General features: G+C 42.3%; 1 protein-coding gene across 1 annotated transcript in view; it reads right to left on the bottom strand.

Annotated features, from left to right (window-relative positions):
• DYNC2H1 (dynein cytoplasmic 2 heavy chain 1) overlaps positions 1-16967 on the bottom strand; it is a 393773-nt gene that overhangs the window by 93090 nt on the left and 283716 nt on the right. Inside the window, exon 83 of the mRNA XM_084624374.1 lies at positions 12045-12161. Coding sequence (XP_084480500.1) covers positions 12045-12161 — 117 coding nt within the window. The remainder of the gene's footprint in view (positions 1-12044; positions 12162-16967) is intronic.

Raw genomic sequence — 16967 nt, 5'->3', positions numbered from 1 at the left:
CTTGAAATACTGGGAGTAATACCCCTTTGCCCAGGAACTCTTTGGGCACTGCCTCTATAACTTCTAGGTCCAGGAGCCGCCCCACCTCCTGCTCGAGCAGAGCCTCATGAGAGGGGTCCCCCAGGAGGGATGGGGGCAGAGGGTGGTTGGGCAGGGAGGAGGTAAACTGAAGGGTGTAACCTCAGGAGATGGTGTTGAGGACCCATCAGTCCGAGGTGAGCCGCAACCATTCCAGGAGGAAAGCACACAACCGATTAGAGAAAAGGAGCTTTACTGGGGGTAGGTCCCTGCTGAGAACTGGTGGAGTACCCCTGAGCGTCACGTCAAAAACACCTTTTGCCCGCATGCCTGCCCTTAAAAGACCCAGGCTGGGGTGCAGGCCGGGATTGCCGTCGCGGGCGCTTTCTATAGTCCCGCTGCTTTTTGTGGGTGGCCTCATACTTCGGGAGGGCGGCCTGAGCGGGAGCCTGCTGCGGCTTGAACTTGGGTTTTGCCAGAGGAGGGACATAGAGGCCCAAGGTCTGGAGGGTCGTGCAGGAGTCTTTCATGCCATGCAGCCTTGTGTCTGTTTCCTCAGCAAACAGAGCCTTCCCGTTGAAAGGGAGATCCTCCATTGATGACTGTGCTTCGCTGGAGAGCCCAGAGAGCAGAAGCCATGATGCCCGTCTCATGGACACCGCTGAGGCCATGGACCGTGCTGCCATGTGCACCGCATCCAAAGCAGCCTGCAGGGATGCCCTTGTGGCCACTGCCCCTTCCTCCACGAGCGCCTTCTTAAACTCCTTCTTATCGCGCTCCCAGAGGGAGCCCTCAAACTCGGGGAGGGACCCAGAGGTTAAACTCGTAGCAACCCAGGAGAGCCTGATGGTTTGCTACTCGAAGCTGAAAGCTTGACGACAAATAAACTTTTCTCCTGAAAGTATCCAACCTCCGAGAGTCTTTGTTCTTGGGAGTCGGGGCTGGTTGCCCCTGCTGCTCCCTTTAGTTGACTGACTCGACCACCAAGGAGTTGGGCGCTGGCTGGGTATACAGATACTTGTGTCCCTTCATGGGTACAAAGTACTTGTGCTCCGCCTTTTTAGATATGGGGGCCAATGAGACTGGTGTTTGCCAAAGGGCATTTGAAATTCTTGCCACCCCTTCACAGAGCGGCAAGGCCACCCTGCCCAGTGCTGAAGGGGACAGCACATTGAACAGGGAGTGTGAGGGCTCTTCCATCTCCTCAGCCTGGAGGTGGAGGCTCACTGCCACCCTTTCTAGGAGGTCTTGGTGGGCCCGGTAGTCCTCCTGTGGGATGGAGGGGGGCAGGGCCGCAATCAGCTCATCTGGATGGGGCGAGGCTGGTGCGGTGCTTTGGGTGTCGTCCGGCACCCAAGGATACACCATCTGATCGGACTCCGGGCATGGTACCGAGGACACAGGTCCCCCCGACCTTTTTTCTGGCGGTTGAAAGATGGACACTGATGGTGCTTCGAGGCGCCGGCCACCAAGTGAGCCCCGACTCAGGGCTGCGCCAGAGGCCACGGTGCCCACTGGTACCACTGGGCCGGCACGACGCTTGGTGCCATTGCGCTTGCTGAGGCACCAACAGGGCCGGCTGTTTGGGCTAGCTAGCTTGGCCTGTAGACGGGCGGTTGTGAGGGGAGGCCGGGCTGCCGTATGATCCGCTGCTGCCTCTGGACCGGGAGTATCAGCGGTGCCAGGATCTACATCAGCCACGGGACCGCAATCTCGACACAGAGGAGTGGCACCGACGGTAGTAGCTGCTCCGCAAATGGCCTTGACGGGCAGACCCGCGTCGGTGAGACGGTGGCGATCAACACCCGGGGCTTGGTGCCTTGGTGGGGACTTGGAACGGGAATGGGGACTCCAAGCGGGAATGGCATTGACGACCGTGTTGCAACCAACTGCGGTATCTCCTGCGAGATAAGGACCGTTAGCAATGTCCGCCACAGTCCCATCGGTATTCACTCCACGAAGACGAGTGGTGCCGGGAGTCCCGGTTGGATGGCACCCATCCGGACAGTCTGGCCGGTGTTGAGGGCTATCCAAATGGACTGATCCCTGAATGGTCGCTGGGCGGTGAGCGGTGTCAGGAACATTCCCTCAACAGAGACCGATACCGGGCTGGTGGTGACTGCAGTGATCCCAGCGATGGCTTGCCTCTGGAGCATGGGGCTGACATCGGCGGAGCTCCGGGCACCGGCACGGACATGACTTCCCTGGCTGCCTGGAGGGCTTTCAGCATAGATGGCATCCGGACATCTGGAGAGACCTGCTCCGAAGAGGCCAGGCTACTCCACTCAACGTGAGTTGGAGGCCTAGAGCCCGATACGGATCGAGTACTACCCGACATGGGCCTAGCCTCTGTCCCAGACTTCTCTCGGCGTCGTTGCGAAGAGGGAGTCTTTCCGGTCCTCCTGTGCCCCGTGGACAGGGAGCGGTGCCGACTGGATGATGGTACCAGAGGGTCTCCGCGTACCGATGTCGAGGTGCTCGGTACTGGTTGGGAGTGGCGTGCCTGGGTCGCAGCCAGCGCCAGCTCCATCAGGATGGCCCGGAGCCTAATGTCCCTTTCTTTTTTGGTCCAGGGCTTGAAAGACTTGCAGATCTTGTACCTTTTGCTGATATGGGTTTCTTCCAAGCAGCGCAGACAATCTGCTTGCGGGTCGCTCCTTGGCATAGAGCGCCAACAAGAGCAGCACGACTTAAAGCCTGGGGTGCAGGGCATGCCCCGGCCTGGGCTCAATGACTAACTAAACTAACTGAATTAGCTAACTGACTAAAGGTACTACTGAACAAACGAAGAGTTCTGGGGATGAGCTGCAGCAAAGCTGGAGCTGAGCAGTTCTGATGCACCTTCACTGGCGGCAAGAAGGAACTGAGGGTGGGGGGAGCGCAGCCCTCCTTATACTGTGCCAGGCAGGCACTGCTCCAGGAGTCATGGGGGGGCACTCCCCCCTATGGGTACTGCGAGGGAAAAAACATCTGACACCGGTGCACATGGCGAGCACGCACACCTATTGTGGAATACACGTGAGCAATCACTCGAAGAAGAACCGAAAGTGGTTTATTGTGCAATACAAGGTCCGTGAATGAGTTTTGGTAGCAAAAAAAATCACAGAATCATAGAAAAATAGGGCAGGAAGGGACCGCAAGAGATCACCTAGTCCAGCCCCTGGTGTTGAGGCTGGACCAAGACCATCCCTGATAGATGTTTGTCTAACCTCTAATGACGGGGATTCCAGAACTTTGCTTGGAAGCCTATTCCAGTTCTTAAACTAACTTTATAGTTAGAATGATTTTACTAATATCTAACCTAAATCTCCCTGACTGAAGACTAAGCCAATTATTTCTTGTCCTACTTTCATTGGACATGGAGAACAACTGATACCGCCTTTAAGGTACCTGAAGACTATTACTTGGTCCCCGCAGTCATCTTTTCTCAAGACTAAACATGCCTGAGTACCCTGAAATGGACACAGTACTCCACTGAGGTCACACGACGGCAGAGAAAAGTGGGATAATTGCTTCCCATGTCTTAAATAACAGACTCCAGTTAATAGAGCCCAGAATGATATTACCCTTTTTTGCAATTGCATCCCACTGGCTCATATTCAATTTGTGATCCACCCATATTATTTTCAACAGTACTATCATCCTCTGTTGTAGTGGCACATTTGATTTGTCCTTCCTAAGTATTGTACTTTGCACTTGTCTTTATTAAATTTCAACTTGTTGATTTCTGATCAATTCTCTAATTTATCAAGGTCCTTTTTCAATTCTAATCCGGTCCTTAAAAGTGCTTGCACCCTCCCAGCTTGGTGTCATCTGTAAATTTAATAAGCATATTCTCTACTTCATTATCCAAGTCATTAATGAAAATGATTAAAAGTATCTAACCCAGGACAGACCCCTGCAGCACCTCACTAGATACCTCCTCCCAGTTTGACAGCAAATCATGGATAATTACTCTTTGAGTACAGCCTTTCAATCAGTTGTACTCCCACCGTATAGGAATTTCATCTAGATCACATTTTTCTAGTTTGCTTATGAGAATGTCATGTGGGACTGTATCAAAAGCCTTTCTAAAATCAATATATATCTCATCTACTGCATCCCTCATCCAATAACTTGTCAAAGAAGGATGTGATGATTATCAGGGTCACTTTTTTCCCCCACTGCCTCCAGTGATAGGGAGTCTTGATAGTGCTTAACTGGGTGTCAACTCCCTGACACCTCCAATCTACTCACCACCCAAAAAAATCTCCTCAAGGCTATGCCAGCCCTTACATTTTCCTGCTGGTTAACCATAGGTGCATCCCAGTCTCAGAGCCCCTTTGAAGCATTTCCCAATGATATCCAGCCCCATCACTGGCTACTCACAGAAGCTATCCCCAAGGTGACAGAGTACAAACTAATCTGATTGATTCAATTAAGTATCATCTCCTGTATAACATCACTTCACTGAGATATATTTATCACGAAAACAATCATAAGTTCATTATCAAAGATTAAGATTTAAGAGATAGTAGATAATGGAAACAGAAAAGTTACCTATAAAACAAAATCAATACACATTTTCTAAAGGCTAATCTTAGTAGACTAACCTTAAGTCTAAAAGCAGTCTTATCTCACCTAAATGTCTTTTACAGTGCTTCCAACCAAGGCATGTTGGGATCCCATTTTTATGAATATATTCACATTGTCAGAGTACTTCTTCAGGTGCAGGATAAAGGGGTATCTTCTGACTTTTCCCTATATCCCCGCAAATTCATTGTTTGTTCCAAGAGTTCAGATGACCCCCTCACAAGATTTATTCCCTGTTGTGCTGACTTCATATTGACTTCACATCCCCATGTTGACTTTGGATGCAAACAGGGTTTCCATTGTGTTGGCTTACAATGCTTAATTTACTTGTGAACTGAGGCACACAGGTGAATATATATCCTTTGTCTGGCGGAAACTTGTGTCAACCTTGCCTTGATTCAGACTTTTTTTCCAGTACTTATATCCATAACTTCTTACATGGTATTTGTACATACATTTCACAATAATCTTAATGACCAGTGTGTGTCTGGCTTTTATTGAAGCTCACACATGACTTTCTTCTTTCTTTATGGATAAATACTATGAAAGCACTGTGCTAGGTGTAATTAGTTTGTTAGACCTGTCAGGAGTTACTGTTTTAGAACTGTTTCAGAGTAGCAGCCGTGTTAGTCTGTATCCGCAAAAAGAAAAGGAGTACTTGTGGCACCTTAGAGACTAACAAATTTATTTGAGCATAAGCTTTCGTGAGCTACAGCTCACTTCATCGGATGCATCGGATGAAGTGAGCTGTAGCTCATGGAAGCGTATGCTCAAATAAATTTGTTAGTCTCTAAGGTGCCACAAGTACTCCTTTTCTTTTTGTTTTAGAACTGTTTTTGCCAGTTGAATTTAGCAGCATTCTTACAGTCACAGTTCATTGACAACTATATACTGGCTAAAACTTATTACCCTATTATTCTTTAAGTGCTTACAGCCTAATTGTTTAATAATTTGTTCCTGTATCTTTCCAGGTATTGAAGTTATGCTGGCTGGTCTATAGTTCCCTAGGTCCTCTTTGTTCTCCTTTTTAAAGATAGGTATTATGTTTGCCCTTCTCTAGTCCACCTGTTGTCCATGAATTCTCAATGACAATGACTAATGTTTTGGAGATTGCTTCAGTTACTTCCTTAAGTATCCTAGGATGAATTTCATCAGCCCCTAATGGCTTGAATACATCTAATTTATCTAAATATTCTTTAATCTGTTCTTTGCCTATTTTGACTTGTGTTTCTTCCCCCTTGCAGTCAATATTAATTGAGTTGATATCTGGTCACCATTAACCTGTTTAATGAAGACTGAAGGAAAATAGGCATTAAAGACCTCAGCCTTCTTGATGTGCATCAGTTATTAGCTCCCCTTGCCCGATAAGTAGACCTACACTTTCTTTTATCTTTCTCTTGCTCCTAATGTATTTATTGCCTTTTATGTCCTTTGCTAGGTTTCAACTTATTTTGTGTGTTAGCCTTTTGATTTTGTTCCCACATGCTTGTAATATTCTTTTGTTCCCATCCTTAGTAATTCCTCTATGTTTCCACTTTTTGTAAAATTCCTTTTTGATTTTCAGGTCATTAAAGAGCTACTGATGGAGCCAAATTGGCCTCTTACTATTCTTCCTATCTGTCCTTCACATAGGGATAGGTTTCAGAGTAGCAGCTGTGTTGACAAGTATTTGTATTTTCTCTTAGCTGGTCATTTCCTTGATTTTTAGTGATTGTGCCTGTAGAATTTGCACGTTGACAAGAACGTGTGAGGAACAGTGTCAACTGCTGGAAATGGCCCACCTTGATTATCACTACAAAAGGTTCCCCACCCCCCACCACTCTCCTGCTGGTAATAGCTCACCTTACCTGTTTCAGAGTAACAGCCGTGTTAGTCTGTATTCGCAAAAAGAAAAGAAGGACTTGTGGCACCCTAGAGACTAACCAATTTATCTGAGCATGAGCTTTCGTGAGCTACAGCTCACTTCATCGGATGCATACTGTGGAAAGTATACACACAAAGCATGAAAAAATACACACAAAGCATGAAAAAATATCTCCCCCACTCCACTCTCCTGCTGGTAATAGCTTATCTAAAGTGATCATCAAGTTGGGCCATTTCCAGCACAAATCCAGGTTTTCTCACCCTCCGCCCCCCCCCCACACAAACTCACTGTGATGATCACTTTAGATAAGCTATTACCAGCAGGAGAGTGGGGTGGGAGGAAGTATTGTTTCATGGTCTCTGTGTATATATAATGTCTTCTGCAGTTTCCACAGTATGCATCTGTCATAAATATAAAGGGAAGGGTAAACCCCTTTGAAATCCCTCCTGGCCAGGGGAAAGCTCCTCTCACCTGTAAAGGGTTAAGAAGCTAAAGGTAACCTCGCTGGCACCTGACCAAAATGACCAATGAGGAGACAAGATACTTTCAAAAGCTGGGAGGAGGGAGAGAAACAAAGGGTTTGTGTGTCTGTCTGTAGTCGTCTTGGCCGGGGACAGAACAGGAATGGAGTCTTAGAACTTTTAGTAAGTAATCTAGCTAGGTATGCGTTAGATTATGATTTCTTTAAATGGCTGAGAAAAGAATTGTGCTGAATAGAATACTATTTCTGTCTGTGTATCTTTTTTGTAACTTAAGGTTTTGCCTAGAGGGGTTCTCTATGTTTTTGAATCTAATTACCCTGTAAGATATCTACCATCCTGATTTTACAGGGGGGATTTCTTTATTTCTATTTACTTCTATTTTTTATTAAAAGTCTTCTTGTAAAACACTGAATGCTTTTTCATTGTTCTCAGATCCAAGGGTTTGGGTCTGTGGTCACCTATGCAAATTGGTGAGGCTTTTTATCCAACATTTCCCAGGAAAGGGGGAGTGCAAGTGTTGGGAGGATTGTTCATTGTTCTTAAGATCCAAGGGTCTGGGTCTGTAGTCACCTAGGCAAATTGGTGAGGCTTTTTACCAAACCTTGTCCAGGAAGTGGGGTGCAAGGTTTTGGGAAGTATTTTGGGGGGAAGGACGCGTCCAAACAGCTCTTCCCCAGTAACCAGTATTAGTTTGGTGGTGGTAGCGGCCATTCCAAGGATAACGGGGGTAATATTTTGTACCTTGGGGAAGTTTTGACCTAAGCTGGTAAAGATAAGCTTAGGAGGTTTTTCATGCAGGTCCCCACATCTGTACCCTAGAGTTCAGAGTGGGGGAGGAACCTTGACAGCATCCAATGAAGTGAGCTGTAGCTCACGAAAGCTCATGCTCAAATAAATTGGTTAGTCTCTAAGGTACCACAAGTACTCCTTTTCTTTTCACCTTACCTGATCACTCTTGTTACAGTGTGTATGGTACCATGCATTTTCCACTGTATTTTCCACTTCATGCATCTGATGAAGTGAGCTGTAGCTCACGAAAGCCTATGCTCAAATAAATTTGTTAGTCTCTAAGGTGCCATAAGTACTCCTTCCCATAGGGATAGTTTGCTGTTGCACCTTTAATACTATCTATTTAAGAAACTCCTTTTCCCCTTAGATTTTCTTCCCAGGAGACCTTGCCTACCAATTCTCTGAGTTTCTTAAAGTCTACTTTTTTGAAGTCCATTGTCCTTATTCCACTACTCTCAGTCCTTCTTTTCCTTAGAATCATTAAGTCTATTATTTCATGATTACTTTCATTCAAATTGCCTTCCACCTTCAGACATGTAACCAATTCATCCCGGTTAGACAGAATCAAGTCTAAAATGGTTACTCCCTAGTTATTTCCTCCACCTTCTAAAACAAAAAAACTGTCCCTATTAAATTCTAAGAACTTATTGGACATTTTGTGTTTTGTTGGATTACTTTTCCAACAGATGTCTGGGTAGCTGAAGTCCCCCATTATGACCAGATCTTGTGTTTTGGATATTTCTGTTAGTTGTTATAGAATTGCCTCATCCACCTACTCCTTTTGATTTGAGTGTTGAATGGATGGGAAGCCATCTAGGGATATATATATATTTTCCTCTTAGCTGGTCATTTCCTTGATTTTTAGTGATTGTGCCTGTGGAATTTGCACTTGAGCAACAACTGTGTATCAATAAAGGTTTTACATTTGGAGAGTTTCCCAGGTTTTTAAAATAATATATCTCAATGTTGATATTTAGACACATAAATAATTATGAACATTGATATCCCTGCTGTTCCCCCCTCAAGGAGTCCCGATGTGCCTCCCTTTCTTAGCCCTAATTCCAAGACCCCGTAGAGCTGTACTCCTTCCCTATATACTCCTTGCACAGCTTCTTTTCTCCTACACACTGTGAGGCAGATGGGCGTGCATATAAAAATTAAACTCCAAAATTGTGACTTTTAAGAGAAAAATATATTTTACTGTTAATTAAAGTTAATCTTTCTCCCAGATTTTTTATGTTAAAAATGGAGTTCAAAATAGCCACTGAGTAACAAAATATACAGGGTAAGTTATGTGCATCTGTCTATAGAGCAGGAACTGTCCCTCCTAGGACATGGCTGAATGAATGTATGATTGGCGTATCCCTATGATTTCTGTTCCAGCTTTACATTTCTTAAATTGTTTTTGAGACAGGACTTTTTATGATGGTTGAGATAATGCCTGTGAATTGACCCATGACCTCAAATATCTCAAAATACCTATGAACCTGCTGGTGGACTGGGTATATTTTTGGAACATGGACTTTCGAAGCACAAAGAAATAGAGGTTCTTCTTTTGCACAAAGATGACCTTATCGGATTCCATTTTGTGACACCAGTGACTTCTGAAGAGAAGTGTCCCTTTCTGATTTACTAAGAAGCTCCTGAGAGGAGTTCCCAGGGGGAGAAACCAGCCAGGCCACCATCTTCAAAACAGAAGGAAGGGAAGAGGTTTTTTCTGCTGCTGGCTTGCCTACTTCTGGCATGTTTACTTGCAATGGCTGCTGTGGCCCTGGCATAGTACCATGCCTGGCAACGAAGTTTGTGCTTCCTCCAACCTCCCAGTTGGCCATTGAGGAAGGAGTTGAGAAATGGGAAACATGTAAGCTTCAACAGACATCCAGCAAGTCAAACAGAATTAAACTGCTAATTTTTTCAAACAGGTGTTAGAGGGCTTTCCCTTTACCCTCTCCCCCGGTTCTTTTCACACAGACAGAAAGCAGAAGACCAGAAGTCTGAAGTGCAGGCAATGCAATGTTTATTGGGGTTAGTTTCCAGCAAGCATGTATACCATAACTCTGATGCTGCAGAGTCTTGTTTCCCAGTGTCCCATCCTCCCCACAACTCTCCTTAGCAGGCATAATTATACCTGAACTGCATGCCCACAGTCCCATAAGTTACAACTTATGGTTATTTCGCTGGCCTTTTACTGTTTTACCCTCCCCCAAATCCCTCCTTGCCCCTCCCGACTGGTTGCTTGACCTTGACTTGAGATAGGAGTTGAAGCAGGCTTAAAGTGCGTGCTCATATATTATATTCCCACCATGCCCATAACACTTTAACTGCTCTTATCTATTTCTATTATACTAACAAACCCATCTGGCTAGCCAGAAGCAACATATACAGTGTCTTTGTCCTTTGTTTACCCATATTAGTTAGGATCCTTTTGTTCACACATATTAGTAAGAATGTATGTGTATCAAAAAATCAAACAGTCAAGCAAAACCCAAAATACTATCTCAGGCAAAAATTCTGGCCTAAATCCTACATTGGCACCAGCACTCCTAACAACAGGTATCAGCTTCATGAAGCTGAGTGAAATAATATAGGTCACAACAATCATCCTCCATAAGTATCAACCTTTTGAGTTTAATTCTGCTAACCAATCCATTATTAGTAGAGGGATGTCTCTCCCTCAGCATTCTTGCACTTGATTTTAACTCCAGCAGATGGCTGGTCATGTGTATGTGTCCATGTGTATGCATATGCAGGAGTATGGGTGACTAGAACCCACAGAACTTATCTGAGAACAGCATCTATATAATAATTTCTCAAATACTTAAAACAGCCCTAGGTTAAACAATTTTGCTGTCTAAAAGATCATACTCAGAGGTATTTCATGGATTAGCAGTTGCATGTTTAATCCTGAGACATCATGTCAAATACAGTATGCATAATAAATGGTGGGATTTGTTATTAGTTTGAATCAGAGTATCTTTCAAGATAACAGTGTTAACTTACAATTAAGATTCCCAAGACATTGATCAAGTATTTGAAAAAAATCATACCTAAATATAAACATGACTAAAAAAACCCTCTAGTACTAAAAAGTTAGAAAGTGCTATGCTAAAATATACAAAAACATTGTTTACACATCTGTTACACAAATAATGTAATTAAAAAGAAAACCCAGAACTTTTAATTGCCCATGTGTCATTTAAATATTAGAGTAAACAATAATTAATGTAAAATTATATCCATTTATTTCACTGTTATGTGTATAGTGTTTTGAGATATTACATTTTTGAATATAACATACTGTATATGTAAATGACTTTTTAAGTGCTTAGCAGGTGAAAAGTATCAGACTTTTGAAACTCTAAGAAAAATCCTTTCCCTCCCTTAGAGTAATCACAACAATGTTCACATAGTCATGACTAGTATTGCAATTGATTCAAACATTATAGTGAGTGGTATTGAGGTGATTTGCCAGTTTCATGCAAAAGAGCATTGTGCATAATGTTGATGTGTTTGAAGGCAATGCAGATCTAGGGCCAGATTCATCAGTATGCTCTTGCTTGCTCAGGCTGATTGTGCTGTAAACCCGTTTTAGCTGCCAACTAACCCATGTTTATAGCTCCTGTACTTCAGGTGTGATTCAAAGTAGTCAGAGTATACTGGTGAATCTGGCCCCTTGATTATTATTTATTTAGAAATAAGTCAAGTTAAGGTAGTTCTAAAAGATGGCATTATTTACAACTTCAATTATGAATTTTTTTAAAAATTACTAATTCCTTACAAAACTACCATTCTGTACTTTGGCAATATTACGCAGAAAAATCAGTGTCAGTGCTCTAGAAGCATCTCATTTACATACATCTCAAATAAATTTTAATAATTATACCTTAAAGAACTTGAGACACATGGGAGACGAGAGTGGGGAAGAGTTGCACAAAGTGTCAGTGGCTTCTTAATTATAATGGCAATGTTTTAAAATCTAAAATAATCTCTACTAGATGCCACAGAAAATGAGCAGATGAAGTTTGAGACTTACACATTTTACTGTAGGTTTCAAAGCCACATAGGAGATCTTATTCACAAACTTTGGGACTGCGCAGTCACATCAATATGAAGAAAAGATTAACAGTGAAGATGATTATCATCCTGAATGTGTACTTTATCCCTAATCCAACTGTATGTATTCCTTATGATACTTCTGATTTCAAATAAATTTCATTTACATTGTTGTTGTAGTGTCCCATTATTAAAAAACATATCTTAAAATTTATTATGTACTTCTGAAGAGAAATAGCAGTATTTTTAACAAGCTGTTTTCTTACCTGATTAAGTTTCTTCCATAAGTTGAGAACAGGAGAAAGCTCATTAGACCAGATTTCTCTGTCAAATTTGCAGCCAGCAGTTACTGACCTGCTCAGGATTCGAAGCTGTGAAATGACCTGAAAAATGAGAAGATAATGTAAGAGGAAGGCCATATACACATGCCAATCTTGAACAGGATTAGGAATAAGATCAATAAACAGAAATTTACTCCTTTATAAAAATACAACACAGAAGCAAATGAACTGAAATATGTCCAGACTACAATTTTGTGTACAATTAATTTTTAATATTGTTATCTAAGCCAAACACAAGTCATCCCTAGACCCAGTTATGCCTATTATTTGAGCCCTATTCATTAAAAAAAAATCTTGGCAATGTCCTTACCTCTGTCACATTCCTGGTGTCCAGTTATAACTTATACACTAATGAGGTTTGTAATTAATTAAAGCTTCTCTTTTTCGTAACATACACAAGGTGCAAAATTCTGACCTTAACAGAGTTCTGTCTGTGCAAATGAAGGTAAAATTTGGATATATATATATATATATACACATACATAAACAACAGAGCTCCACTGTGAAATAAGAATAAACGAGTTTTAATTGACTTTATGTCCCTTCAGGGATGTGCATACCTGGGAGTATAAACTGAAGGGACATAAAGTCAATTAAAACTCGTTTATTCTTATTTCACAGTGGAGCTCTGTTGTTTACTTAGCTACCCACATCTGCTCAAACTATTCTCCATTTATTTTAAGGAAAGAGAAAAATAAAAATGTTTATGATAATATGGATGATGAACTGGAGTTATAATTTAGCACAGGAATAATGTAATGGATTTCTGGGAAATTCAGCCTTGGTCCTTCTGTGTTTGTAAATATTCAGGGTGAACTCTTGGCCCCACTGAAGTCAATGGCAGAACACCCATGAGTGTCAGTGGGGCCAACATTTCATCCCAACTTTCAGGATTCTTTACTTTTACAGAACAGCTGTTGAATTCCCTTTAAACATGTTTTTGTAATAAATCTTCTTTGATGGCAATACAGTGTGCCTCTGACACTACACGTAAAGTAACAGTTTTGCTGAATATGCGAAATGATCTTCTGTTGATATGTTAGTTCAGACAGTCAATTCCTTTATTGTTCTCAAATCATGTGATTCTTGTTTTGTTTGACTTCAAAGAACTGAAGTTTGTAATAAAAAGTACACTAATCTTTCAAAAAGACTGGACTATATAATTGTTAAGCATTCACAATCATACACTTGAAGTCAAGTGGTTTCTGCATTTTCTAACCTTGAAAAATGTGTAATGATGCACTGTTTCATTTTCTTTTGTTTCCCTGATATATTATTTTCATTTGCTTTGGCTGAACCAAAACAGCAGCATCTAATTTATCAGCCTTGCTACAGCATGAGGCATCATTAATTGGTAGAGCATGGAAGTGTTATTTTAACTTTTACAATATTGACTATCATTTATTCTTGTTTTAAATTTGTCAAACATGACAGAAAATGAGTAAGAACTTCCGAGAAACATACACAAAATGGCAAAGGCTTCATATTATGTTTTTAATTAGGCTAAAAAAGGCTTTAAATTTTTGTGAAAAATTCACCATTTTATTTAATGTTAATGTTTTATTTCCTCAAAAATTTTTGAAGAAAAGTAAATCAAAACAACATTTTATCCTTTTGGCCTGTATAGTAGAGAGCATAAATGAGGAAAAACGGTTCTTGTTTCATTATTACCTTGATAAGGAATTGCAACAACACAAAGTCCTATGGAACACTTATCTGACAAGGGTCAGAGCATGTCACAATAAAATACATTGGTCCTGATCCTGCATTTTACAGTGGAAAGGAGACTTTTACTCAGGCACAGTGGTCTGCCTGCGAGAAGCACACTACAGTGCTCACCTCTTACTGCTTGCCTACATTTAATCCTTAGGGTAAATGATTAAATGTATCTGAAAAAGTACAGAACTGAAAACTACCACTTTGTTCTTAATGCCTTTTTAACTGAAATTATCAATATGTTTTCAAATTCAATGAGTATGTACCTAACCAAGAAAAACTTCTTATTTAATTAAATATTCTTGAAAATTGTCTGCTCCTATTTTTCATCACTTCCATCTTTACGGGAATTCCCTATTTTTGCTAATTTTCTTCCTTAACATTGACTAGAGATTATTTTATTCTGCTACTATGACTTTCATTTAAACCCTTCTCTAGTCTTCTAACACCAACACCCTTAAAAGATGCTTTGGAATGTCTAGTTAATTTTATTAAAAAAGAAAAGATTCTTGTTTAACTCAGCCAAACTGATTTTTTTCCGACTACAGTAAAGGCTGTTTTATCTGGCATGTTGGGGGAATGTGCCTAAAGAATAGCAAATATGGCAGGCGACCATATGACAGGCAACTTAGAAATCTTTGGTGAGCTTAAACACAAAAAGGAAGCTGACAAGAAGTGGAAACTTAGAGAGATGACAAGGGAGGAGTATAAAAATATTGCTCGAGCATGCAGGGGTGTAATCCAGAAGGCCAAAGCACAATTGGAGTTGCAGCTAGCAAGGGATGTGAAGGGTAACAAGAAGGGTTTCTACAGGTATGTTAGTAACAAGAAGGTGGTCAGGGAAAGTGTGGGACTCTTACTGAACGTGGGAGGCATCCTAGTGACAGATCATGTGGAAAAAGATGAAGTACTCAATACTTTTTTTTGCCTTGGTCTTCACAGACAAAGTCAGCTCCCAGACTGCTGCACTGGGCAGCACAGTATGGGGAGGAGGTGAGCAGACTAGTGGTGAAACAACAGGTTAAGGACTATTTAGAAAAGCTGGACATGCACAAGTCCATGGCCTAGATCTAATGCATCCGGGGGTGCAGAGGGAGTTTGGATGATGTGATTGCAGAGCCATTGGCCATTATCTCTGAAAACTCGTGGCAATCAGGAGAGGTCCCAGATGATTGGAAAAAGGCAAATATAGTACCCATCTGTAAAAGGGGGAGGAACTACAGACCGGTCAGCCTCACCTCAGTCCCCAGAAAAATCATGAAGCAGGTCCTCAAGGAATCCATTTTGAAGCACTTGGAGGAGAGGAAGGTGATCAGGAACAGTCAATACGGATTCACCAAGGGCAAGTCATGCCTGACTATGATGAGTCAAGTGGCTCTGTGGATATGGGGAAAGCGGTGGACGTGATATATCTTGACCTGAGTAAAGCTTTTGATACAATCTCCCACAGTATGCTTGCCAGCAAGTTAAAAAAGTATGGATTGGATGAATGGACTATATGGTAGATAGAAATCTGGCTAGATCGTCAGGCTCAACGGGTAGAGAACAGCTCTATGTCTAGTTGGCAGCCGGTATCAAGCAGAATGCCCCAGAGGTCAGTCCTGGGGCTGGTTTTGTTCAACATCTTCATTAATTATCTGAATGATGGGATGGATTGCACTCTCAGCAAGTTCGTGGGGAGCGGGGGGAGAGGTAGATACATTGGATGTTAGGGGTAGGGTCCAGACAAATTGAAAGCCGTTCATTGATTGCCCTGGCTTCTGTAGAATCTAAGACCACTTCTATAAATGCTATTCTCTGAACAGGTGAGAGGATAGACTTTCCCTCACTGATTAGCAATCCCAATGAGCTGAAAGTGGACTGGATCTTAGCCACACTGGACATAACCTGGCTCTTGGATTGGAGTCTCACCAACTGGTGATCCAGGTACAGAAACACTTGAACTTCTGATTTCCTCAGGAACACAGCCACCACTGCCATGCATTTTGTAAAAACACATGGGGCCACAGAAAGGCCAAATGGCAGGATGGCAAACTGATGGTGAGATTGGTTGACCATAAATCCAAGGAATCTCCTGTGTCTTTTATGTATTGCCACATGGAAGTATGGGTCCTTCAAGTCAAGGGCAGCATACCAATCAATAGGATCCAGGGAAGGGATTATGGAAGCCAGAGTGACCATGCAAAACTTTATTTTCTTTATGCATTTATTCAGCCCTCACAGGTCTAGTATGAATCTGATACCTCCCCTTTTGCTTTTGGAATTCCATCATGAATAAAACCTGTTTCCCCTGTGTAAAGGAGAAACTTCCTCTATGGCTCCTAACAGGCGGAGAGATTGTACCTCCCAAAGGAGAATTTCCTCATGAGTGGTCCCTGAGAATGAATGTGGAAAGGAGATGTGGAGGGGTTAGAAATTAAAAAAAGTTAAACTAACAGATACAAACTTTAAAACTCTAGAATATAAAATCTATTTACATATATCTTAATATATTTTCACAGATAAGGAAGAAAGCAGAACCTCCGGACACTGGAGGTTCTGACCCTGACCATACAATGGTGAGAAGGAGCTGGATAGGTGGTCAGTCTGCCTCTCCCGTTATCTCCTTATTGGGAGGCACAGAATGAGGTAGGGCTCATATGCAGACTTACGGACACCACTTTTAAAATTCTTGGCTCCAGCTGCATGGAGCCCATACATAATCACGGTGGAATACACACAGGGACCAGCACTCAAAGAAGAAAGTCAATTGTAGATAAAGAAAGCCAGCACCATCCATGGCCTGATATACCTGAGACATGAATAAATAACACTGCCAGTCTTGTACTAGCATACCTCACCCACTGGGACACATGGTACAGCAAAACCCTGTCAAGGTCTACGTCAAAGCCTACCCCCTAAAACACACCGCTTGGATGTGTACAAGTAGTGTACAAGATACAGGACAAGTCCAATGTGGTCCACCCTTTTATATTACTGATTGACATCTCCACTTGTTTCATATTTGAGTTAACAAAGCTTCTATCAAGCCTGATACTGGAGTGTCCAAAACCCGTTAGACTCACCTAAATAACACCTTTAAAAAAAAGCCTGAAATCTCAACATCCACTATGAGTAAGCCTCTTATCCATT

This window comes from Lepidochelys olivacea (genome assembly GCF_965140295.1).
Source record: "Lepidochelys olivacea isolate rLepOli2 genome assembly, chromosome: 1".
In the NCBI taxonomy this organism is placed as follows: Eukaryota; Metazoa; Chordata; order Testudines; family Cheloniidae; genus Lepidochelys; species Lepidochelys olivacea.
The sequence above is the reverse complement of the archived record's forward strand: the minus strand, read 5'-3'. Positions and strand labels throughout refer to the sequence as shown.